General features: G+C 36.4%; 1 protein-coding gene across 8 annotated transcripts in view; it reads right to left on the bottom strand.

Annotated features, from left to right (window-relative positions):
* The window catches only part of EXOC6 (exocyst complex component 6), a 227,817-nt gene that overhangs the window by 20,468 nt on the left and 181,403 nt on the right, over positions 1-25,946 (bottom strand). For all 8 annotated transcript variants that reach the window (XR_001107871.2, XM_064374113.1, XM_012454790.2 and 5 more), the window contains one exon: positions 25,705-25,778. Coding sequence is in view for 7 of the 8 variants with exons in the window: in XM_064374113.1 (XP_064230183.1) it covers positions 25,705-25,778 (74 nt within the window). In the remaining variant the exon portion in view is untranslated. The remainder of the gene's footprint in view (positions 1-25,704; positions 25,779-25,946) is intronic.

Raw genomic sequence — 25,946 nt, forward strand, 5'->3', positions numbered from 1 at the left:
GGTGAAGAAAGCATTCTGCCATACAGTTGAAGCTGTAGGGCCATTTACATTGGAAAGAGGGTTTTCAGGTAGCACAGTATAAGAGGGCCAGAAGAAGTGAAAAGATGATAGACAAAACAAGGAGTGAATGAAACAGGAAAAATGTTGGAAGATAAGGAGGAGTAGAGTAAGGAAGTGGGAAGTACTTAATTTCACTGAATAATCAGATATTTTAATCTTCTAAGATGAAAGATGTTTGATGGGGAAGTAACAGAAACAGCAGTGTCTCACCAAGTCTCAGAGAGAAATGGTGAAGGCTGCCCTGAGATTTTCAAAAGGGAAGGGAAGCCTTTATTTGGATGGGGTGAACCTCCAGATATCTGGAGCAGCAGCAAGGGAACTCGCTGGAGAGCACTTCTAAGAGGTTTGGAGCCAGGGGTTAGATTTTTAGAAGTCCCTTCCAATTCTCAAGTCTTAGGATTTTATGACCATGAAGATCACTGAATCACAGACTGAAGGTAATTGGTAGTGTTCTGACATTTACAAAAACACGAACGGGTTCAAAGAAAAGGAGAGAACTGTACACTGCAAAATCCTCTAGGGACTAAACTGTGACTTAACAATGAGGACTAAGCATTATAATGTGTCTCTAAGAAGGACATTTAGACAATAATGCTGTAAATGATAGTCTCAAATCAAAAAAATTACCTTCAGCAGTATCAGCCTTTCGGTGTGTATTAGTAAAAATTTTCATGACAACTATTATCCACTTGGCTCTGAAGAGGTCACTATTGACCTTTTGGCTTCCCAAAGTGCTGGGATTACAGGCATGAGCCACCATGCCCAGCCTTAAATTTCTTTTAATAGATGGTATATATATATGGAAGAATATATATATACATATACACATATATATATATATATGGAAGAATACATCCCTTTGAAGTGCTAGCAGAGTGTGAGCAGCACTGAGTTCTCTCTATGCAATCTAAATTAGAAGATGCACAGAAGGTGGCTATGGGCCATTGATAGCTTCCTAAAGTGCGGAGTGCGCACATATGCCTACTTTTCTTTTGTATGTTTGTTTTCCCTTTCTAATCAAATTTTAAGTTCTTCAAGGGTAGAGATAATAGCTCTTCTCCCTTTAGGGTACTCAATTAAAGTTGTTGAACTGAGTTAAATTACATTTCATAGAACACTTGAAGAAGCAAAAGTTTAAGAATTGTGTCTCTTCTGGGACAAAACAGCCACAAAGGAAGAGAGAAAGATTATACATGAAAAAGTTTCTAATTTAAACCACTGGAAAAGTTTTGAATCACTATTGTTTGAGTCTATAACTCTGTCATGTATATATACATCTTATTCAAGTAGAGTGCAGGCTGTTCTCTATTTTATAAAAGTAAAAGTTGAGTTTCAGGGAAATTATGTGTTATGTTCAAATTTATCTGTAAAATAGGATTAGAAGATAATTTCCTCAATTTATAAATTACCTGCTTAAACAATTAGACTAGGATGGCTTAATTTACACAAACATTTCCTTTTCTTTGTATGTGTAGCCAATCTGCTTTCAAAAAGAATACTTAGATTTCTTAGAATTCTGTTGTCAGATTCACAGTGGATATGGCAAATACAGTATAGGTTGTCTAGGGAATACCATTTTATGTAGCAAAAAGATCATAACTGAAAATAGGAATTCTGGTTATAATACTCACTAGTACGTAAAACAAACAGTGTACTTATTGTTTTTCTAACAAAGCATTTAAATATTTAAACTGCTCACAACTATCCTCCAAACTCAAAGAAAACTGTAACAAGAAAAAAAGTACTTCCAGTCAACAAAAAAAATTTATTAGAGAAAAATATTTCCTTTTTCTTTCTTTTTTTTTTGAGACAGAGTCTTGCTCTGTTGCCAGGCTGGAATGCAGTAGCCTGATCTCTGCTCACTGCAACCTCCGTCTCCCAGGTTCAAGCGACTCCCCTGCCTCAGCTTCTCAAGTAGCCAGGACTATAGGTGCACACCACCAAGCCTGGTTTTTGTATTTTAGTAGAGATGGGGTTTCACCATGTTTGCCAGGATGGTCTCGATCTCCTGACCTCATGATCTGCCCACCTCAGCCTCCTAAAGTGCTGGGATTACGGGCATTAGCCACCACGCCGGCCAAGAAAAATATTTCTTAAAAATGAATAACAGCCAGGCTATTAAGGTGGGCAGATCACCTGAGGTCAGGAGTTTGAGACCAGCCTGGCCAACATGGCAAAACCCCATCTCTACTAAACATACAAAAGTTAGCCAGGTATGGTGGTACACGCCTGTAATCCCATCTACTTGGGAGGCTGAGGAAGGAGAATTGCTTGAACCCAGGGGGCAGAGGTTGCAATGTGCTGAGATTGTACCACTGCACTTTAGCCTGGGCAACAAGAGAGAAACTCCATCTCACAAGAAAAAAAAAAAGAATAGGGCCAGATGTAGTGGCCCTAATAATCCCAGCACATAGGGCGGCTAAGGTGGGAGGATGACTTGAGGCCAGGAGTTTGAGACCAATCTGGGCAACATGGCGAGACTCTGCCTCTGCAAAAAATACAAATATTAGCTGCGTGTGGTGGCACACACCTGTAGTCCAAGCTACTCGGGATGCTAAGCTGGATCACCTGAACATGGGGAGATTGGGGCAGCAATGAGCCATGATCACACAACTGCACTCCAGCCTGGGCAACAGAGAGGGACCCTGTCTCAAAAAAAAAAGGAAAAGAAGAATAGGAAGTTTGGCAAAAATGTGAATTAATTTTTAGAAAAAACATATAGTTCCTTGTTGAGTAATGCCAATGTTAATATTTAATCATTAGTTTACTACATATATAATATTTATCAGAGGCCAGAATATCACTACCCTCTATAGTTGACAGACTATTCCAAAAATTTTAACCTATTTTTTTCCGTGAAAAAAACAGCAAGAATATTGATGACTGAAGACAAGTAAATCTGAGACTGTCTCTTTTTACATTATGCACAATCTGTGGAAACAAAGACTTAATTCTTATGTAACTCACTGAAAATTTACCTTAATCACATTACAATAATGCTTATATTGTAAATAAGAAATATTCCATATTTGCCCAACTGCACACTTAAATGACATAATTTTTTCCATAAATCTGTTAACTTTGTTTATTGTCATATTGCCAGGTTACATATCTCTCTTAAAAATAATTCCAATTTGTATACTTCTTTGGAGAGCATTTTCAGCAGTTCCCAGTAATTCCATTTCTAAAGGCCTACAGAAATACTTATACAAGTGCTTGATATATATGTATAAAGATATTAATGGCAGCATCATTTACAGATAGAAAAAAACTAAAGAATCCATAATGTTCAACAAATGAGGACTTGTTTAATAAACTATGGTATATTTACACTATAGGCAGTACAAAGAAATGAAAAAGAATGAAACATTCATATTTACCAACATGAAAGCATGTTGTATGAAAAATGTGAATTATAACATAAATGCTCCCATTTCCCTACCCCAAAAAGGAAATAACTACATGTGTGCATATAAGTATCTGCATGTATACATGTTTGAATGTACACTATAAAGGTCTGGAGGGAAATAAACCAATAACTGTGAGAGATTTAAGAGTATGGAAAAATGAGAGCTTTCTCTTTAGGTTTTAGTTTTTTGTTTTGTTTTGTTTTGTTTTTCTTTTTTCTTTTTTTGAGATGGAGTCTTACTCTGCTGCCCAGTCTGGAGTGCAATGGCACAATCTCAGTTCACTGCAACCTCTACCTCCTGGGTTCAAGTGCTTCTCCCTGCCTCAGCCTCCCAAATAGCTGGGATTACAGGCACCTGCCACCATGCCCAGTTAATTTTTTGTATTTTTAGTAGAGATGGGGTTTTGCCATGTTGGCCAGGCTAGTCTGGAACTCCTGGCCTCAGGTAATCCACCTGCCTTGGCCTCTCAAACTGCTGGGATTACAGGCATGAGCCACCATGCCTGGCTAATTTTAGTTTAACAGTGAACATACAATATCAATTTCCTGTGCTTTTGTTTTTCTGGAGATGAGGTCTTGCTCTGTCATCCAGGCTGGAATGCAGTGGTGAAATCTCGGCTCACTGCAACCTCTGTGACCCAGGTTCAAGTGATTCTCATGTCTCAGCCTCCTAACTAGCTGGGATTACAAGCATGTGCCAATGCACCCGTCCTATTTTTAGTAGGAACAGGGTTTCGCCATGTTGGCCAGGATGGTATAGAGCTCCAAGGCTCAAGTGATCTGCCCACCTCAACCTCCCAAAGTGCTGAGATTACAGCTGTGAGCTACCACGCCAGGCCTCAATTTCCTGGTTTTGACAACTACTATAGCTCTGTAAAATGTTAGCATTGGGGGAAGTGCACAAGGGAACTCTCTATATTTGTAACTTTTTGTGAGTAATTATAGTACTTTTAAGAAATTTTTTAAAACAGTGAGCATATACAATTTTTGTAATTATTACAGTGTTTTTTGAAAAATCATTTTACAGGGTAATTTTCCAAACTACAAAATAGCTCTAACTTTTACTTTTAAAATAATCATAAAAATCTGAGTTGAAAATTCATATCAATAGCTGAAGGTATAAGCATAAATCACCTACATATTTAAGCACATAAACTGTAAACTTCCAGAATTATGATACTGGAGCAAAAAGAAGAAAAAGGCAAAAGCCACTTAGGTTCAGACTAATCCTTTGTAATCTAAGCTTTCCCAAAAGGGCAGCATACTTTTCTAATATCTGGACCTTAAGGTAAACTTTGTGAGATGTCTGGTCTTGTTATATTCAGAAATAAACCCCAATGTATCTTCCTTTAATTCTTTGGCACTTCAAATGAATTTAGGATTGTCTGAAGAAAAAATGCTTGCTGGAGGAGCTGTGTGAACAAGCTTGTTGTCCTGCTACTATATCTAGTCAAGCATTCAGATACTACAACTTTGGCAAATCCCATTAATACTTTAAGAAGTCAAAGACTTTAAAACTTCTAAAGAAAGTTCCTGTGAAGTAGTCGTAGGGGCAAGTTTAAGCAAGCAGGGTGTGTATACAATATAGTAACAAAATAATGCAAACAAAAGAAGATTTGTTTAATTATAGTGGAAATAATTGTTATTTAAAAGTGCCTTCTTCCTCATCTAAAAGAATAAACTGGACTAGTGGCAAAAGAATTGTATGTTGTGATGCCTTAAGATTAGAAACAGAAGACAGAAATTTCAAAGTAAAGTCCTGGCAGATGTCCAGTCTCCACGGCAAGAATTCTGGCCAAACAATTCCTTCATAAGTTTCAAGGCTTGTTCAAGTCCCTTTAGACAGAACTCAAAGTTGTTCATTTGGAGTCAAATACAAGTGTATGTTTATCAGGGTTTTCCTATCTTTCTATTGTGATGTACATGGGAACTTCTTTCCTAAACCAACTTATTTGGGGGTGTGGTAGAGAGAGATTATCAGGCCATGTATAAAAGGATAAAAGAAAATGGGTGAGGGGCTAAGAACAAGGAGTTGGGTGCCCAGGGTACTTCCCTTTTCAAGCAAGATTGGTGGAAGACCATGTCAGCTTTTAATAGTTCACCATGATATGAACCTAGCACAGCCTAGCCATTGCCCTGATGAACTGTAACAAAAACCAACAGATGGTAGCTGCTGACTCAATCAACTGATAACCTCTTTAATGCAATCTTCACAGAATTCCTAACTTTAGCAATCAAGATTAGGGATGCTAGGTGAAAGTGCTCTCCCAGAAATAAACTCTACAACATTTTCCCTCACACATTTCATTAAACCACTGTAATATATATAGTTGAAATAGTTCAGGAAACAGTTTCCAAAGTCATGCAGTGTTATTAAGAAAAGCAGGACTCCATCCTGTCTCCAGTTTCCTACACAATAGTGTTCTTGTCATCAAGTCATTCAGATACGTTAGTCGCTTTTTACACTCCTAACTTTTTATCCTTTAGCTGTCTTTCCGAATCCAATAGTCTTTGTCTTCAACTTTATCTCATTAATGCCAACTAACTTATCTCTCAAAGAGTCTGGCTCTTATTTTATTGTCTACCACTCGCTTCTTTTTACCCAGTGCCTGGCACTCAATAAACATTTTTTGTTCAATAAATGAATGAGTAAATGAACACGCAAATAAATCAAAATCCACCCACACCTCATGCTTTCCACTGCTGTCCACTAGCAAATGCTTAATTTATTTACATATTGCATTGTTCCAAAACAGTTTTAAGGCAATTTAGAAAAACACACGCAAGATAAATTTAACTTAACTCAGAAAAGCCAGGGCCATGAGAAAAATGAGTAAGATGAGATTAGTATACAAAATACATGTAATGCTATGCTATATTCCTGAGTTTTTCTGTCTCCAAAATAATGAAGAAAATACTATTAATTATGTAACTCACAGTTCTCCTGAAATAAAAACAAACCAGTTGCTCGGGGTAAATTCAACTATCTGTAATACTGAAAGCAGAAATCTCTGAGTCTACTGGAAGCTACTATGAACTACTATGAAATACAGTGAACCCTATCATCAGTAGTTACTACAGCTATTCTATCATCTGTAGCCTGGACTACCAAAACAATCATCTAATTGTTCTTCCTGATTATAATTTTGTCCCTTTTAAATCTATTCTCTTTAAAACTGCCAGAATAAACCCTCAAAATATAAATCAGAGCATGACACTAATCTGCTCGAAACTCTTGAATGATTTCCCATAATACTTATGATCCAAACTCCTTAACAAAGCCCTCAAGACCTTACATGATTTGGCTGTGATAATCCTCCTAATTTCATTTGCCCCTGTTTCTCTTGCTCACTACATTATAGCCATATCCTTTCTCTTTCCTAACAGCACCTTAGGACTTTGCTCTTGCTCTTCCCTCTGCCAGGAATGCCATTTCCCCATATCTCCCAATTTCACTCAATTATGTGCTCAAATGCCACCGTCTTAAAGAGGGTTTTCCTGATCACCAAATCTGAAGTGGCCCACCTCACCTCCAGTCACTATCACATTAACCTGTTTTATTTTTCTCATACCATCTAAAACCTACTTGAAATTCCATCTAAAACTATTTAAATTAGTACTCTTTGTTGTGAATCTCCCAGTGCCCAAGGCAGGTGCTCAAACATTTGTCAAAGTAAATGAAGAAACATCTGAAAATTGGGCAGCTCTTGGTGATCTGGCTTAATTTGGACAGCTTTCAGTTTTGCTGGAGTAGTGGTGTGTAGCTATCTATTTTTAGGTCACATATGCTGCCTTTGAGATGAAAACATTAGCCTTTCTTCTCACAAAAATGTGCAAACAAAATTCTGCATGAACCTCCTAAAACCAACCCACGATTCTCAAGTTAGAACCCCTGACTTAAAGGCACATAATGGCCTTTGGGCAATGCAATCTATGTTGTTTTTGTGACAGGGTCTTCTTCTGTCGCCCAGGATGGAGTGCAGCAGTGCAATCATAGCTCACTGCAGCCTTGACCTCCCAGGCTCAAGCAGTCCTCCTACCTCAGTCTCCTGAGTAGCTGGGGCTACAGGTGTGCACCACAACACCCATCTGATTTTTTGCCTCGGCCTCTCAAACTGCTGGGATTACAGGCATGAGCCACCACACCTGGCCTGCAATCTATGTTACAACCAATTCCTGTCTGTGGGGATGAGGGCTAAAGGGGAAAAAATCAGTAAAATGTTACAAATTATTCATAACAGATTTCTCTATAAAGTGACAGAACATTAAGAGTTGTCAAATGAGTAATGCTCATGGCTAATGGCTGCTTAGTCCTCTTGTAGTGTATTATATAGAGAAGCCTAGACTTAGAATTTATCATGAAAAAAATGGCACGTATCTTCATGATCTATGCATTTGTTTCTTATTAGAAAACACATCTGTGAAGTGAGGAGTAGTTTTAGGAGGTGCTTCTTTTTTTTTTTTTTTTTTTTTTTTTGAGGTGGAGTTTCGCTCTTGTTACCCAGGCTGGAGTGCAATGGCGCCATCTCGGCTCACCGCAACCTCCGCCTCCTGGGTTCAGGCAATTCTCCTGCCTCAGCCTCCTGAGTAGCTGGGATTACAGGCACACGCCATCATGCCCAGCTAATTTTTTGTATTTTTAGTAGAGACGGGGTTTCACCATGTTGACCAGGATGGTCTCGATCTCTTGACCTCGTGATCCACCCACCTCGGCCTCCCAAAGTGCTGGGATTACAGGCGTGAGCCACCGCGCCCGGCCGAGGTGCCTCTTTTTAAAATGGCAATGGACTACACTCTTGTCCAATTAAATGAGATCATATTGGATCAGGACATGGATAAGAACAAGTCAAGCTGCAAGAATTGATAGGTTAAAAACCAACTAAAAAATGAAAAAGAATGGGCTTTACATTCAGAAATAATTCATGAACTCCTGGAGGCAGAGAATCTTCCCTGGTTTCCATTAATAAAAAGATTCATATGCAGGGTGACGAAATGACTTTTAAAAAAAGTATTCTTTAAAAAATGATGTTGCATCGAAGAAGTGATGACAGGAAAAATAACACATCTAGGTGTAAATTTCCTCTCTTACCTTGGCAGGGAGGGCTTGGTGTCAGGTAAAGAGATCAACTGAACAAAGTAGCTTTTCGTTCCTCTGCCCCCTTCTCTTTCTGTATCTGTAGGTGCTCACAGCTAAATTAACGTGAAAAGTAAACCATCTGAGCCAAAAATATCTGTAAGTTCTAAAGGACTTAGAACATTTTTTTCATCATATTTTTAGTACCACTAAATAGTAATACTATTTTCTTCCTGGAAGTTTTGACTTTAAGGTTCTTATTTTGGCAAGAATTAGATTTTTTGCTTAAGGGAAGGTGTATCTTGAAAAATGTCACTTTAACTGTATTGCCTTTTTGTTAATAATACTATGAGACACTCTACAACAAACAGAAAAACAAAGAACCTATCTTGATCATTTTACTAAAACATTTACCCTTCAAATTGTTCCCATCTCATTTATAATTTATGAAGTATAAGAAGTATAAAAGAAAAAAGTAAAAACATATTCTTTCTTTCTCTCCATACTTGGAGACTGCATACTTTCTCTGCATACTTGTAGACCGTGGCTCAGTAACAAGAGCCCTGATGATTCACTAAGGAATCTGACAACTGTTAGGATTTGAACACTACATGAGCTGGTATTTTAATTTCCCACTTAAATCTTTTCATTCTTCACAAGGAATCCTGTGTTACTGTTCATGCTTCTTAAAAACAAGTTATTCTGTATGACTGACTGGTTTACTGAATCTAAGCAGCATTAATTCTGATTATCATCCTTCATAAAATTATCTGAATGCTTTTTTTAAAAGTTCAAATTATTTTTGAAAACTTATAATTTTTTAGCTGGGCACAGTGGCTCATGCCTGTAATCCTAGCACTTTGGGAGGCCAAGGCAGGCAGATTGCCTGAGCTCAGGTGGGCAGACTGCCTGAGCTCAGGAGTTTGAGACTAGCCTGGGCAACATGGCAAAACCCTGTCTCCACACTAAAAATACAAAAAATTAGCCGAGTCTGGTGGCACCCACCTGTAGTCCTAGCTACTCAGGAGGCTGAGGCACAAGTATTGCTTGAACCCAGGAGACAAAGGTTGCAGTGAGCTCAGATTGCATCACTGCACTCTAGCCTGGGCAACAGAGCAAGACGCTGTCTCCCAGAAAAAAAAAAAAAGAAAGAAAATTTACCATTTTTTCATCATTTTTGTATTATTTTCATTGTCATACCTAAATTTCATCTACTGAAAAGCTTATTCATTTGCTATTATAATCTTCTGTTTTAACCATATAGTTGCAGGAACCAACAGACTAATGTAATGGTGATCCAGGTATGTCTGTTTAATGTGTGCCATAGAGCACTGCTTTGCAGGATGGTAAAGAGATTTTCATTTTGAAAAGGATTCAATACTCAAACAGTTCTGGGGGAAAATATGAGTTATATCTTTACTCTAGGACTTCTCAAAGCCTTTAATATGTTAATGAAATTGTGAATTTACAAGACACACAATATGTAAAGATTCCTATGCTTATTTGACCATAGCGTTCACTTTCTCCATGACTGTCCCAAACAAGTTTAGAAAATGCTGCTTTACTTAAGTTCTGCTTTACATCAGTCATTGCTGATCATTTAATTAAGATGTATACTGCCTTTGTCTAAATTCTTATAATTTCCTTGTCCAAAATATTTCTTTATCTATAAATAATAAGCAATTGGTCCTGAAGAGATATTTCTTAAAAATAATTGACATTACTTATTTTTTATTATCCCTAATGTCAATGAAAAGAAATCATAAAAGGTTTATATTTGTTACACTTATAGAGAAGGCAGAGAAATGGGTAATATATTTTTAGAAATACTCTCACCAAAAATAATTTTAAAATAAAAAAATTTTAGTTTCTTTTTTTCTTTTTTTTTTGAGACGGAGTTTCGCTCTTGTTACCCAGGCTGGAGTGCAATGGCGCCATCTGGCTCACCACAACCTCCGCCTCCTGGGTTCAGGCAATTCTCCTGCCTCAGCCTCCTGAGTAGCTGGGATTACAGGCACGCGCCACCATGCCCAGCTAATTTTTTGTATTTTTCGTAGAGACAGGGTTTCACCATGTTGACCAGGATGGTCTCGATCTCTTGACCTCGTGATCCACCCACCTCGGCCTCCCAAAGTGCTGGGATTACAGGCGTGAGTCACCGCGCCCAGTCTTTCAAGTGTTATTTCATATTAAAACACTATGAGATCCATTTCTTTTCAATAAATCACTCTAGGTCAATTGAATAACCATATGGAACAAAATAAACCTTGAACTTTACATCCCAAACTACGCATAAAAATTAACTTTGGATGGATTATAAACTTAACTATGAGTGGTAAAACAATAAAATTACAGAAGAAAGCAAAGGCAAATATCTTTATGATTTCAGGGGTGGGCAAAGATTTCTCAAACAGGACATTAAAAGAATCATAAAAAATAATAAATTGGATTTCATTACAATTATCAACTTCTGCTCATCAAAAGACACTATTAAGAGTGAATAGACAAGCAACAGAGTAGAAGATATTTGCAATACATAGACTTGACAAAGAACTCCCATTCAGAATATACAAATAAATTTTATAAATCAGTAAGACACAGACAACCCAAAAGGGAAAAATGGCCACAGACATGGGCGGGTTACTCACAAAAGACAATATTCAAACAGCAAATACATGGAAGAAAAAAATTTCAATTTTATAAGTCATCAAGAAATAAACAGGCATACTTCAAAGATACTGTACATATGTTCCAGACAACCTCAATAAAGTGATTATCATAATAAAGTGAGTGACACAAATTTGTTGGTTACCCAGTGCAAATAAGTTATGTTTACATTATAGTCTATTAAGTGTACAATAGCATTGTGTCTAAAAAAACAATCTACACACCCTAACTAAATGTACTTTACTATGAAAAACCTGCTAATGATCACTTGAGCCTTCAGTGAATTGTAATCTTTTTGCTGGTGGAAACTCTTCCCTCATGTGGATGGCTGTTGACTCATTCGGGTGGTGACTGCTGAAGGCTGAGATGGCTGTGCCAATATTTTTTAAAAAGACAACAATGAAGTTTGCTGCATCAATTGACTATTCCTTTCACAAAATATATCTCTGAAGCACAGGATACTGTTATGGCAGCATTTTACCCAAAGTAGAAGATCTTTCAAAATTGGAGTCAATCCTTTCAAACTCTGCCATTTTTTTATCAACTAAGTTTATGTAATATTCTAAATTCTTTGTTGTCATTTCAACAACGTTCTCAGCATCTTCACCAGGGGCAGATTCCATCTCAAAAAACCACTTTCTCTGCTTATCCGTTAGAAGTAACACCTCATCCATTCAAATGTTATCATGAGATTGTAGCAATTCAGTCACATTTTCAGGCTCCGCTTCTAATTCTCTTGCTATTTCCACTACATCTGCAGTTAGTTCCTCCACTAAAGTCTTGAACCCCTCAAAATCATCCATGAGAATTGGAAACTCTTTTTCTTTTTTTTTGAGACAGGGTCTTGCTCTATTGCCCAGGCTAGAGTGTAGTGGCACAATCACAGCTCACTGAAGTCTCAACCTCCTAGGCTCAAGTGATCTTCCCATTTCAGCCTCCAGAGTATCTGGGATTACAGGCAAGCACCACCCTACCTGGCTAATTTTTAAAAAAATAACGTATGACAACGTCTCCTTATATTGTTCAGGCTGGGCTCAAACTCCCGGCCTCAAGCAGTCCTCCTGCCTCGGCCTCCCAAATGTTGGGATTACAGTGGTGAGCCACTACCAATCACGAATGTCTTTAATGGCATTTAAAATGGTGAATCCTTTCCAGAAGGTTTTCAGTTGACTTTGCCCAGATCCATCAGAGGAACTATTCTATGGTAGCTGTAGCCTTTCAAAATGTATTTTTAAAGAAAGTTGAAATTATTCCTTGACCTATAGGCTGCAGAATGAATGCTGTGTTAGCAGCATGAAAACATTTATTTCCTTGTACACATCCATCAGAGCTCTTAGTGATGAAGTCCATTGTCAGTAAGCAGTAATATTTTGAAAGAATTCTCTTTTTCTAAGCAGGAGGTCTCAACAGTGGGCTTAAAATATTCAACAAACCATGCTATAAATAGATGTGCTGTCATCCAGGCTTTGTTGTTCCATTTATAGAGCACAGACAGATGTACTATACTTCTTAAGGGCCCTAGGGTTTTTGGAATGGTCAATGAGTACTGGCTTCAACTTTAAGTCACCAGCTGCATTAGTCCCTAACAAGATTGTCTGAATGTCCTTGGAAACTTTGAAGCCAAGTATTGCCTTCTTTTCTCTAGCTATGAAAGTCATAGATACCTTTTTCCAATAGAAGGTTGTTTGATCTACACCGAAAATGTCTTGCTTAGTGTAGCCACTTCATCAATTACATGCTGTAGCTTTTCCATTAGCACTTGTTGCTTCATCTTGTATGTTTATGTTACGGAGATGGCTTCTTTCCTTAAACCTCATGCATCAACCTCAGCTACCTTTAAACTTTTCATCTGCAGCTTCCTCCCCTCTCTCAGCCTTCATAAAATGGAACAGAGTTAGGCCCTCCTTGCTCTGGATTATACTTTGGCTCAAGGGAATGCTGTGGCTGGTTTGGTCTTTTATCCAAACCACTTAGACTTTCTCTATATCAGCAATGAGGCTATTTTGCTCTCTTATCAATCTTGTGTTCACTGGAGTAGCACTTTTAATTTCCTTCAACAATTATTTCTTTGTATTCACATCTTGGCTGTTTGGTGCAAGAGGGCTATCAGCTTTTGACATGCTTTCCTCATTAAGTTAATGATTTCTAGCGTTTGTGAGAGACATGTGACTCTTCCATTCACTTGAACACTTGGAGGCCATTGTAAGATTATTAATTAGCCTAATTTCTTTTCTTTCTTTTTTTTTTTTTTTTTGAGACAGAGTTTTGCTTTTGTTGTGCAGGCTGGAGAGCAATGTCACGATCTCGGCTCACTGCAAACTCCACCTCCCAGGTTCAAGCAATTCTCCTGCCTCAGCCTCCCAAGTAGTTGGGATTCCAGGCGTGTGCCACCACGCCTGGCTAATTTTTGTATTTTTAGTACAGACGGGGTTTCACCATGTTGGTCAGGCCGGTGTGGAACTCCAGACCTCCAGTGATCCGCCTGCCTTGGCCTCCCAAAGTTCTGGGATTACAGGCATGAGCCACCACACCTGGCCAATTAGCCTAATTTCAATATTGTTACCTCTTTAGAGAATAGGGAAGCACCAGGAGAGAAAGAGAGGGGAACAGGTGTTGGTTGAGCAGTCAGAACACACATGTTTATTGATTAAGTTCGTCATCTTATATGGGCGTGGTTCATGATATCCCAAAACAATTAAAATGGCAACATCAAAGACCACTGATCACAGAGCAAAAATAGATATAGTAATAATGAAATGTTTGAAATATTATGAGAATTACAAAATGTGACCAAGGACACTAAGTGAGCATATGCTGTTAGAAAAACAGCACTGAAAGACTTGCTGGATGCAGCAGTATCACAAAACTTAGACTTGTAAAAATCACGTTATCTGTGAATCACAACAAAGTGAAGCACAATAAAGCAAGGTATGCCTGTATATTAAAACCACAGTGTAAAACTACCACACAGGCACTAAAATGGCTAAAAAAGAAGAGGCAGACAATGGTAACTGATAAAAGGAATGCAGAACAGCTAGAACTTCTCTACACTGATGGCTGAAGTATAAACTAGCACAACTGCTTCACAGTGTCTATTAAAACCGATCATATGTATACACCCTGACTCAGCAATTCCACTCCTAGGTAAACACTTCAACAGAAATGTGTGCATACGTTCACCAAAAGACATGCAAAAGAATGACCATGTTAGTACCATTGTAATAGCAAAAGTGGAATCAGTTCATATGTCTGCCAATAGCAGAACATATACATAAATTATCATGGTATATCTGTATAAAGGGAATGAATGAACCACTGCTATATGTACCAACATGGATAAATTTCAAAGACATTGAGCAAAAGAAGGCAGAACCAAAAGTTATCCTGCGTGACTTGGTGTATACAAAGTTCAAACTAAGGCTACTTTCATCTTTGGTGTTAAAAGTCATGATAGCGGTTATCCTTTGAGAGGGATGAGAATATTGACTAGAAAGAGGCACAGTGTGGGATGGGGGGGTCTCTTTTGAGGTATTAGTCAAGTTCTCTTTCTTGATCTAAGTGTTCCACAGATATAGTCACCTGGTGAAAAATCAGCAGCAGTATACATATGATTTGCCCGAATGCATACTAAACTTGAATAAAACATTTGAAAAGTGCTATGAGATCCATATATATTTTGCACATTTAAAATTCCCTTTCGAATTCTCTACATGGTCCTTCAAAGGAAGGACCACTCTTCTTTTCTCTAGTTTGCTCAAAATTAAAATACTTGAAATAAATTAAATACTTGAAAACAAGATCTAATCCTGAATGGGGTAAGTAAAATGATTATGATGGCATAGGATAATACTTGGAAGAAGAAAATAGTACACTTGACTTCTATCTAGGCTAACAAAAACCTATTTAATATTCCTCTACAAAGCTACACTTCTAAGCTTTAAATTAAATGTCCAGTAAAAACGGCCTCTCATATGACAAGGTATCTCATCCCTCACTAGCCCTGCAACTCTCTTTTTAGGTGCTCTCCAATTTATGAGTGTCTATGTCATCATGCAATACTCAGGCATAGTCTTAACCGCCCCCAAGCACAGATGTCTGACCCAAATACCACACTTTCATGAATGCAGTCTAGGAATTACTATCACACTATTTGTTCATGGAGGTTAACTAAAACTACCAGATCTTTTTTGCATTATAAGTCAGATTTCCTACATCCTGATTTTAAAAACTTAATTTTTAACAAATTAAACATAGACTTAATATTTTTCTGACTAAACTTAACTTCGTTGGCTTTGGTTCATCACTCAAGCCTACTGAGAATACTTTGATTCTGTCTCCTGTCATCTTGGGTAACTCTCCTAGCTTTATATAATCTATGCATGCAATTCATATTTTTTCTATGTCTTAACTCAAATTATTATTTAAAAAAATATGTTGATCCCTGCTGGTTGGGCTTTCCAGGAAAAAAAAAAAAAAAGGAAAGAAAACTGTTGATGCCAAACTGTTAAAGAAAGACATCTAGAGGGCACTGCCAGCATCTTCCTTAAAGCATCTGCCAAAGGATATTTCATGTAATAAACCCCAAAATGAGTGAGGGAGGTGCCCTGTAATGAGTTTGGGAATGCTGGGTTACTGCAGAATTTCTATCTTTAAAATTCTAGCCGGGCACGGTGGCTCACGCCTGTAATTCCAGCACTTTGGGAGGCCGAAATTGGCAGATCACAAAGTCAGGAGTTTGAGACCAACCTGACCAACATGGTGAAACCCCGTCTCTACTAAAAACACAAAAATTAGCCAGGTGTAGTGGTGTGCACCTGCAACCCCAGTTACTCGGGAGGCTGAGGCAGAAGCACTTGAACCTGGGTGGTGGAGGTTGCAGTGAACCAAGATTGCACCACTGCACTCCAGCCTGGGCAACAGAGTGAGACTCTGTCTCAAAAAAGAAAAAGAAAATTAAATTCTAATAAAAGGCCAGGCACAGCGGCTCATGCCTGTAATCTCAGCACTTTGGAAGGCCAAGGTAGGTGAATCACCTGAGGTCAGGAGTTTGAGACCAGCCTGGCCAACATGGCAAAACCCCATCTCTATAACAAAAAAAAAAGTAGTCAAGCATGGTGGTGCACACCTGTAATCCCAGCTACTCGGGAGGCTGAGGTAGGAGAACTGCTTGAACCTGGGAAGCAGAGGTTGCAGTGAGCCAAGATTATGCCACTGTACTCCAGCCTGGGCAACGGAGTGAAAGTGTGTCTCCAAAAAAATAAAAATAAAATAAAATTCTAATAAATACGGTCTCTAAGAGGGGTTAAAATATAAAGTGCTTCTCAAACTTATCTGACTTGGAAACCTTTTCTCATCTTGAGAAATCAGTGTTCCTGGAAAGACCTTTTGGGAAACGAAGCTCTAGGGTAATGATACATCAGCCAGCATTCTTTGGGCAAAAGATTGTTTCATTAGCTTCAAACCCACCTTACTGCTTTATCATTCGACCTACCTAAACTTAGCCATATTTTCTAAAAGATTATCAAGATGCCATCAAATGAAATAATGATATCTTGCCAGTATAACTGACTTCTCACAAAATGAAACAGGATCAGTTAAAGAGGATTTAGTATAGTATTAAAGCAATGGATACTCAATCTACTGTGAAAATTATATGCCATTAAGAAGCTATGAAAATGAGAGATGCCTTCTTTAAAGTTTTCCATCAAAATGGCTGTATTATTTAAAAAGCTTTGGCAATTAAAAAATAATCTTCAGTCATCTGAAAAATTCTGTTATATGTGACACCTCATTTCCCAGTGATATTTAGTAAAATATTTTTATGTATTAAGAATGAGTTATAAAAAAAGAATGTGTTATAAAAAATAATTACTGAATACTGCATATTATACAAAGAAGAATCTTATAACACAGTTTAAAATTTTTTAAGTTTTTATATATTGCCAAAAGAATTTCACATATTCATCTGAAATCCACTTGAAAGATCATATTTAACAAAATATATAGTCTTTGTAAAAGGAAACAGTCACAAATAAGTATATAAATTCCTTCATCATTTAGTGACTTAATTTCCGAATGGGGGGTAACAGGATGATAGGCTTTACTTGTAAAAAAATTTACAGGAACAAATCATATCCACGCAGTACATTTAAATTGATTGAGGCAGCATATTCACATAATGTGGCACCAGTACCGCTAATCCTCCAAATTGTCTACTAGGGCAGTAGGACTTAAAACGTTGTTGAGATAACTGGCTTCCATTAGCAAGTATGTGATTGGCAGGATGATAAAGTCTTTTCACTCACAGGTCAGCTATTTCCTTTTCCTTAGAAGAGGGCAATCCTGATGATCCATCTTTTAGCTAGCCTCTCATAGAGTCCCAATTCTCTTGCCTTCAGCTTTGATATAGTTCTAACTTTCCTCTTGTATTAGCTCATACTTGTCATCAACTCCTCTATTCAGAACAGCAAATATCAGGAGTTTGACCTCAGGGCAAAGTCCGGGTGGGCAGGTAAAATCTGACCACTGGACCTACTTCCTAATCTTTCATAGCAATTCATGAAGCAGTATCAAATTCAAACTAAAAAACAGAAGCATGACCTCTTATAAGTACTATGAAAAGGGCTCTTTTGCCTTTCTAAGTATACTTGAAAAGAACTGTCAACCACCCTATTAAGACAGAAATGGATCACAGACTAAAAAAAAAGAAGGAAAAGTGCAGAACTCCAACTAAAATGTAAATAAAGGTGTTAGCAACCCTTTATGTTTGGTGGTATACTACTTCATATAAAAGTGTTAAAGCAATATGTTATAAAATATCTTTATGAAGAAAGGAACATAAAAGCCCTATTGAAACTTTAAAGCATCCTTAAATAATCACTAACATCTGATAAAAAAAAAAAAAAAAGCTTATATTACCTGATGTGAGAATTTACTTTTCAAGACCAGTTTTATTTTTACTTTTTGCCAATTCCCATACTTGGCATTTCACCACTTAACTATTTGTAAACTAATTTTAAAAACAAATACACGCAAAAAACCAAATGTAGGTGAAAAATAACTATCTTTTTCAATTTATTAAGTCTACGCTGTTAAAATAATAAAATTCAAGCCATGCCACAGTGATCTAGCAGCTAAGGAATTAGTTAAATATTCTTCTTTTGGAATACAGAAGTCCAAGAATAGAGTATGATTAAATTTTGACAATAATAATCAGAAAAAAATATTTTAAGCATCTTTTAAAACTAGAAAAATTAAAATGTAATAAAATAACTAATCAAAAATTTTCTATCCACTGGTCTCTTCCACTGTGTATTTACTACCATTATCAAAAATTGTTTCATATTTAGTTATTTCTAAATAAATTTTGTATTCTAACAATTCTACACGTCATCATAGGTTTCATAATTCTACAAGTTTCATATTTTTAAAATTAATTTAGAAGTCTCTTAGATTACATTGATGAGGAAAAGTCAACCAGGACTTAATGCCTTCTAAGTGCACATACTTGAAAAATAAATTCAACATAAATGACTTGAGATGTTCATTAATATTTATAAGTATGTCTTAGTAATGATTCCCTAGTGAGCTATATATTTGTGAAGAGGCCTTCTATGCTGTCAAATGATGATTGTCTTTGAAGGAAGAAAGTACATGGGATCAGTGTTTTAATCTGCATTAAACCAACCATCTATCTATCTGGAAAAATCAAGCAACAGAATCCTTACAAATAGTTTCATAAACTATGTGGTCCTATTCACAATCCTACAGTAAGATTATAAACCAGTTAACATCACATAAACTAGTTACCACCATAAAAATTCATATATAACTGAGAAAATATCACATAAATTTCAAATTTTCTGTAAATAGATTATTCATATATAATTAGAATTATTCTCAAATCATCTCCTCTTAAAGCTGTCCTTTGGATTGGAGAACATACTTATGTCCTTGCAACTTACACCAGTAGGAAACTTACCCCACTAAGTGACCTTAAACTAACTGGGAAATGCACATACATTCAATCTTGTTTTCAACTTGCTAAAAAATCCAGTTTTCAATATTAGATCACCTTGTTCAGGGAACAGTACTGCAATAGAGAGAATTCCTTCTAAAGGAAATGGATCTACTGTCAACAGAAAGAATTTCTTCTGGTAAACTGAAATGGAAGTTGAGAGTTGTAGAGGTAAAGGGAAAACTTCTCCTTCACTCTTTGAAGTTTAAAACATCAATTAACAAAAGGCAAATTAACAGGAGAAATAGCATATAAATTTATTCGCATGCATGAGGGAGAGTTGCGGAGTGCTTGTTAGATGATGCTTACATGTTTTTGTTCATTTGTTTTGTTTTGTTTTAGAGGTAGGGTCTTGCTATGTTGCCCAGGCTGGTCTTGAACTTCTGGACTCAAGTGATCCTCCTACCTCAGCCTCCCAAGTGCTGGGATTACAGGTGTGAGTTACCATACCTGACCCCATATCTTCTTTCTTAGGGGAAAGGGAGATGGGGAAAGTGTGTATGATTTTAGGAGGATAGTGAATGATTTTTAGGAGAACTTAATGGGAATAAAGAACATACAATGGTCTGAGACAAAGTCTGTTTAGCCTACAGATAATGGTTTGATATGTGACTAAAGTTTGTCCAGGTGTGTTGACAGACTTCAGTCTTTCTTCTTGTATGAGTTTAGTTAATACAAGAGAAGGAACCAGAGGTAACTGTATTCTTCCTCGACAGGTCCAAACCAAGCAGATGATGGAATTTCAGAGAACAAGTTTATCCTGTACTTTGGGAGAGACAAAGTATTGAGAGACGGTGGGGCAGCGGGCGGGCGGGGCTGGGAAGGAGGTCAGAGAGACCTCGATGCTGCTTCTTCAGTTCAGCATGTTAAAGCACCCATATTTTAGAGTACTGGTTTCTGAGCCCCCACATTTCCTTGTCTAAAACTTCCCTAGAAGTTTCACATATTAAAACTGAGTTAGTGGCTGTGGAAAGACAAATCAAGTTAGTAGCTCAATGGCAAAGATCTTCATTAAATCAGTCTCATATTTTTGAGAATAGGCCAGTCCAATTAAACCGCTATGACTTATTTCAGAAGACAGCATTGCAGATGGGTCCTGAAAGCTGGCCTCTTTATATAAAGTAGGCAAACATTTTTTTAATAAGAAGCATCTCTATGGAAATAGAAGAAAAACAATGGTCAATGTCTGGAGTAGTCTATAAACTAATTTTTAGAATCTCTGAAGCATCTTCAGGTTGCAGTGGCAATCTGACAGATTTTTTTTTTTAATTATTATAGTTTGGATCTGGTATTCAAGCAAACTTTTTGAACAGTCCATATATCTGTAGGCACAAAGGCTGTTAATATGTAAGTTGCTCTGGTGATTTTTGTTGACATTTGTTTATATTAAGTTCTAGCTTTAGGGCTTTAAGAAAAGCAGAATTTTGGGCCGGGCGCGGTGGCTCAAGCCTGTAATCCCAGCACTTTGGGAGGCCGAGGCGGGTGGATCACGAGGTCAAGAGATCGAGACCATCTTGGTCAACATGGTGAAACCCCGTCTCTACTAATACAAAAAATTAGCTGGGCACGGTGGCGCGTGCCTGTAATCCCAGCTACTCAGGAGGCTGAGGCAGGAGAATTGCCTGAACCCAGGAGGCGGAGATTGCGGTGAGCCGAGATCGCGCCATTGCGCTCCAGCCTGGGTATCAAGAGCGAAACTCCGTCTCAAAAAAAAAAAAAAAAAAAAAGAAAAGCAGAATTTTAATTTTTAGTGATTTTATGTGAGAAAAATGTGAAAACATTAGTTTGGAGACTTGTAGCTAAAAAAGAATTTAGGATTTAGTCTAAATTGTAGGCAAATAATAAAAAACCAAAAATAATGAACAAGACTAGAATCTAAAAACAGGTATACTATAGTTTTTTTTAATATATATTTTTTCAAATCCCCCTTTTTAAAAAATCAGATATTTGTAAAATAAATTTTAGTCTTACCATATTTGGCCAGATTATTTGTATAGTGCAGCAACAATAGTGATTTACCCTATGGATGTTTTAAAAATGGACTTTGCTGGAACTTTCAATAAGGAATTTTGGATTAGACTTTTAAAAGCTTCAAGGGTAGGAAATCAAGCTACGCATCTGCTGTCAGACTGTGCCTGTAGTATCATATGAACTGGGTGAATTTTTCTCTTTTCAAGGTCCTCAAAATATCTTGAGGTTCTTAGGCCTGCCAGAAAGTAACATTTTTTACTTACCCCAGAGTCAGGAACCTTAAAAGGGAACTGTGTGGATAAGGTACATGGCCAGTCTTTTTTAAAAAAAAAACTTTATTGGCTTTATAAAGTCAACCTCAGTCCCTCAAAGCAGTCTGGTTGTATAGGAAAACACGAAATTTTAGTCAAATCCTTGGTAAAATAACCAGTGTTTTCAATGTGTCCTTTTACAAAAGAAAAGATTCTTACTGAACTTATGTAAATAATTAGATTGTCATAAAACAAGAATATTTATTGATAGTTTCTAAATTCCAGAGAAAAATCATGTAGCGAGCAAGGTAAATGTTTTGATTTTGTTCGTAAGTATACTTTAACTAATTGTTGTAAGTTATGAATAGCTTAGAAGAAAAAATTTTCTTGGCTCTGGAAAACAAAACATAGAAAGAATCAGCAATGTTTTAAATAAAAAGTCATCAAAAAATCATTTTAGGCCAAGTACCGTGGCTCACACCTGTAATCCCAGCACTTCGGGAGGCTGAGGTGGGTGAATCATTTGAGCCTAGGAGTTCAAGACCAGCCTAGGCAACATAGTGAAAGCCCATCTTTACCAAAAATACAAAAATTAGCCAGTCTCATAACCTGGTCTCAAAATAAATAAGTAAATAGATTAACATTTAAAAATAAAATAATTTAAAAAATCACTTTAGTCCATCATCAGTTGAGTTCCATGCAATTCTTGTTTTGCTTGATGTTGGTTTAGCAATCTTTATGAAAGTATCAGCCTTTTAATTAGTCCTGGAATTTTTTTTACCTAGCTCAACAGTATGATTTCCAAAGTTACCAGTCACCTGTACTTAAGAGCATTTGTCCAGGTCTTTTTTTTTTTTAATATTTTTATTTTTATTGTGAAAAATTTCAAACACACATGAAAGTAAATAGCACAATAAACCCATCATCCTCACCTCCCAGATTCAGCTACTATCAATAACTTTTGTTAATGTATTTTAAAACAAACCACAGAATACATTTCCCTGCTTCCTCCCATTGATTTGTCTGAATTGGGATCAAAACAAGTTACACACATTATATTTGGGTTTTATGGCCCTTAAATATCCGGTAAAAAAAAAAAATTCCTTTTTAAGATTTAAGAGGCAAACGCTATCTGAAATACAAAGAAGGAATTGTGAGGACAGTATGCCAGGAATCATATTTTGGTGAGGTTAGGAGCATGCATGAGGAAAACAATGAATGGAAAAAGACCACTAGGGAATAAAACAGAATGCCAATAATGATGTGTTTGGGTAGTAAGACTGAGTAATTTTTTTCTACTTTTTTGTATATTCAAAGGTATTTTGAAAACATGTATAACTTACATATGTATGTACTTATTTCATTTTACCTATAATGTTTTATTATGCCTCTAGTAAAGCATTTAAAAAGCATATTCACCATGTCATTATTATACCTTTTAGAAATAATTTAATACCAAATATCTAATATCCACATTTCCCTGTTTATCTCAAATCTGCCCCCCTCCCATTTTTTTTTAACAACTGGTTTGCTCAAATTAAGATGTAAACATGGTCTGTTCACTGCTGTTTGGTTATGAGGTCTTATTTAATCTTTACATATAGGGGAGTATGATTTATGTCAAAGATGGTGAGTGATGGTCTGCATAAAGAATATATTTCTTTTAAAAATTTATTTATTTATTTATTTTTATTTCAATAGATTTTGAGGTAAAAGTGGTTTTCAGTTACATGGATGAATCGTATGGTGGTGAAGTCTGAAATTTTAGCGTATTCATCATCCAAGCAGTATATATTGTACCCAATATGCAGTTTTTTTAATCTCTCTCCCTTTCTCCCACCCTCCCCTTTTGAGTCTCCAGAGTCCATTATATAACTCTGTATGCCTCTCCCTACTGTCAGGGTGTTTTCCATAAATTTTCTTAAAAAAGAAACACATTTTGGACTGTAGCCAATTGTAAACTGTTTTTGGAGGAGAATCAAAGAAAAACAATTAATATTCTGTAGATGACCAAAGACAGAATAGCCATGGTGAAATACACCAATTGACAAGGGAATTTTGTTATTTTTCTGGCATATAATAATTTAACATAATTATGACTAATAACAAATATCAAGACATCAGAATTTCAGGAGTCCAATATAATTTTGGAACACATGAATAAGATATTTGTATAAATATAATTCAAAGAAAGTTAAATACCATTTATTTCATAATGTTTCTCATATAATTTTCATATATCGAATAAGCCTAATATATCTCCCTTGAACTTCCAGGGGCCCTTTCTGGAATAGCCAAAAGTCTGAGTTCAAAAAGACAATTTTAGAATTTGAAATTTGGGGAGGTATGGCAAATATCAAAGTTTAAAACACTTGATTAAAATAGGATCACAGGTAGTTGGTTGCTATGGCTTATCCCTGTAATCCCAACACTTTGGGAAGCCAAGGCAGACTGATCACTTGAGGCTGGGAGTTCGAGACCAGCCTGGCCAACATGGGAAAACCTCATCTCTACTAAAAATAAAAAAATAAAAAAATTGACTGGGCATGGTGATGTGCACCTATAGTCCCAGCTACTCGGGAGGCTAAAGCAGCAGAATCACTTGAACCCTGGAGGTGGAAGTTGCAGTGGGCCGAGACTGTGCCACTGCACTCCAGCCTGGGCAACAGAGTGAGACTCTGTCTCATAAATAAATAAACAAATAAATAAATATAGAATCACAGGTGACTGTAAAATAATAATCATTTACTTAGCCAGTGATAATTTAAATATCTCAAAAAGCAAATTTTTTAAATTATTTGATAAAGAGAAGACAGTTTTCTAAATAAATGACTGACAGAGACCACCATCTTCATTTTCTATCGTTCGTAACTCAGCAAGGTTAATCATTGAGATCTAGGTCATCTATAACAGTGTTCCTTGTTTGACATAATATCTGAACATTGATTGCAAACAGAAGTAAATATGAATATAGTTTATATGTACCATACTTTACAGACATAATTTGGAGACAACAATGGCTTTTTCAGTCTCCTTCTAAACCTGACTTGAAGATATACCAATTATTTCCACATGACTTGTTGTCTTATAAAGATTCCTAACCAGTATATGTTTTACTTCTCTAAAGCATTTTTAAGCTCCATCAGGATAAAACTATTTCTCATATTACTTTTATATTTATTTCAACTACATCTTTCCTCTGCAAATAATGAATATATAATAGACAGTAAGTATTTATGGAACACTAGGTTGGAATTATCTATATTCTCAAACATTTATTGAAATCAGAGTTTCGTAACTGCTCAAACTGGTCCTGCACTGAACATCACTGTGGTAGATAGTATTCATACCAATGATGAAGCCTCATCTCTATCCCCTGAAGGGAATGGGAACCATTAATAGACTGATACCACAGTGGCTGTGTTTTAATTCAATCTCCATATGGTTCTTCTTGCAAAGGCCACAGTCACTCCTACTGTCTATTCTAGCACTCCTGAGCCCTCTAACTTGGATCATCCTTTCCTACTACGACTCCCTTCCCCCAGCTTTATTAAACTACTTAATCCTAGGACTTAAAAAAAAAAAAAAAAGGAGGAAAGAGAAAAGAGGAGGAAAAGAATTAAAAAATAGAGAGGTGGAAAAAGAGAGGAAAATAAATAAAATGACAAAAGAGATGTCAGAGTAGTAAAATTAATAGATATTTTAAATGATCATATTTGTTACTAGACTTAAGCATATTATGACCAGAAAAGAATTATGTAAATGCCTCATCATATTTTTAAAACTTATCCTTCTTTCTGGGACCAACAGAAAATAATAAAAATAGCATTCTTTACCAATGAAAAAATTTTATGCAAGGGGTTACTTTCCAGGTTGTAATAATTCACATTTAACTTGGGTCCTGACATTAATGTTAATACCACCAATTTTCACATATAACCATGAAATTATTAAGAAATAACTGAATATCAAGTGTCATTAAACCAAACTACAAAGTTATGGTTTAGTAATGTGTTTAGCAGGTAATGATTATTAAATAAATTAAATGTTCACTGATAAGAATGCTCCATGAAGTTGAGGTACTGAATGCATTATGGGTTCAAATAGAAGTGCCAAATACATAGTTATCAAGGAAGCATTTTTCTTAAGATAGGTTGTTTCAAGGCAAATGGGCATTCCTGTAGCATTAACAAAAAAGTGGGAGGAGGGCAAGAGGTAGAAGGCAACAAATGAGAAATACATTATTACATCTTACTTGTCTGAGGTCAATGAATGCCAGCTGCAGGGTATCCCCCTGGAATCCTGGCACAGGCTCAGAGCTGGCAAACACTATTAAAAGAAGAAAAAAAGAAAAATAAGATTGCAAAATATATAAGAGTTTAACTGCTAAATTAATTTCTACTCATTATAAACACATTATAATATTTACACATAATCATTTCAAATGAGGATTATTTATAACCTTCAATTTCCACTACTGAGAAAGTTCTCCACATA

This window comes from Aotus nancymaae, unplaced genomic scaffold, assembly GCF_030222135.1.
Source record: "Aotus nancymaae isolate 86718 unplaced genomic scaffold, 86718_ANA_hifiasm-v0.15.2.pri h1tg000010l, whole genome shotgun sequence".
Taxonomy (NCBI): Eukaryota; Metazoa; Chordata; class Mammalia; order Primates; family Aotidae; genus Aotus; species Aotus nancymaae.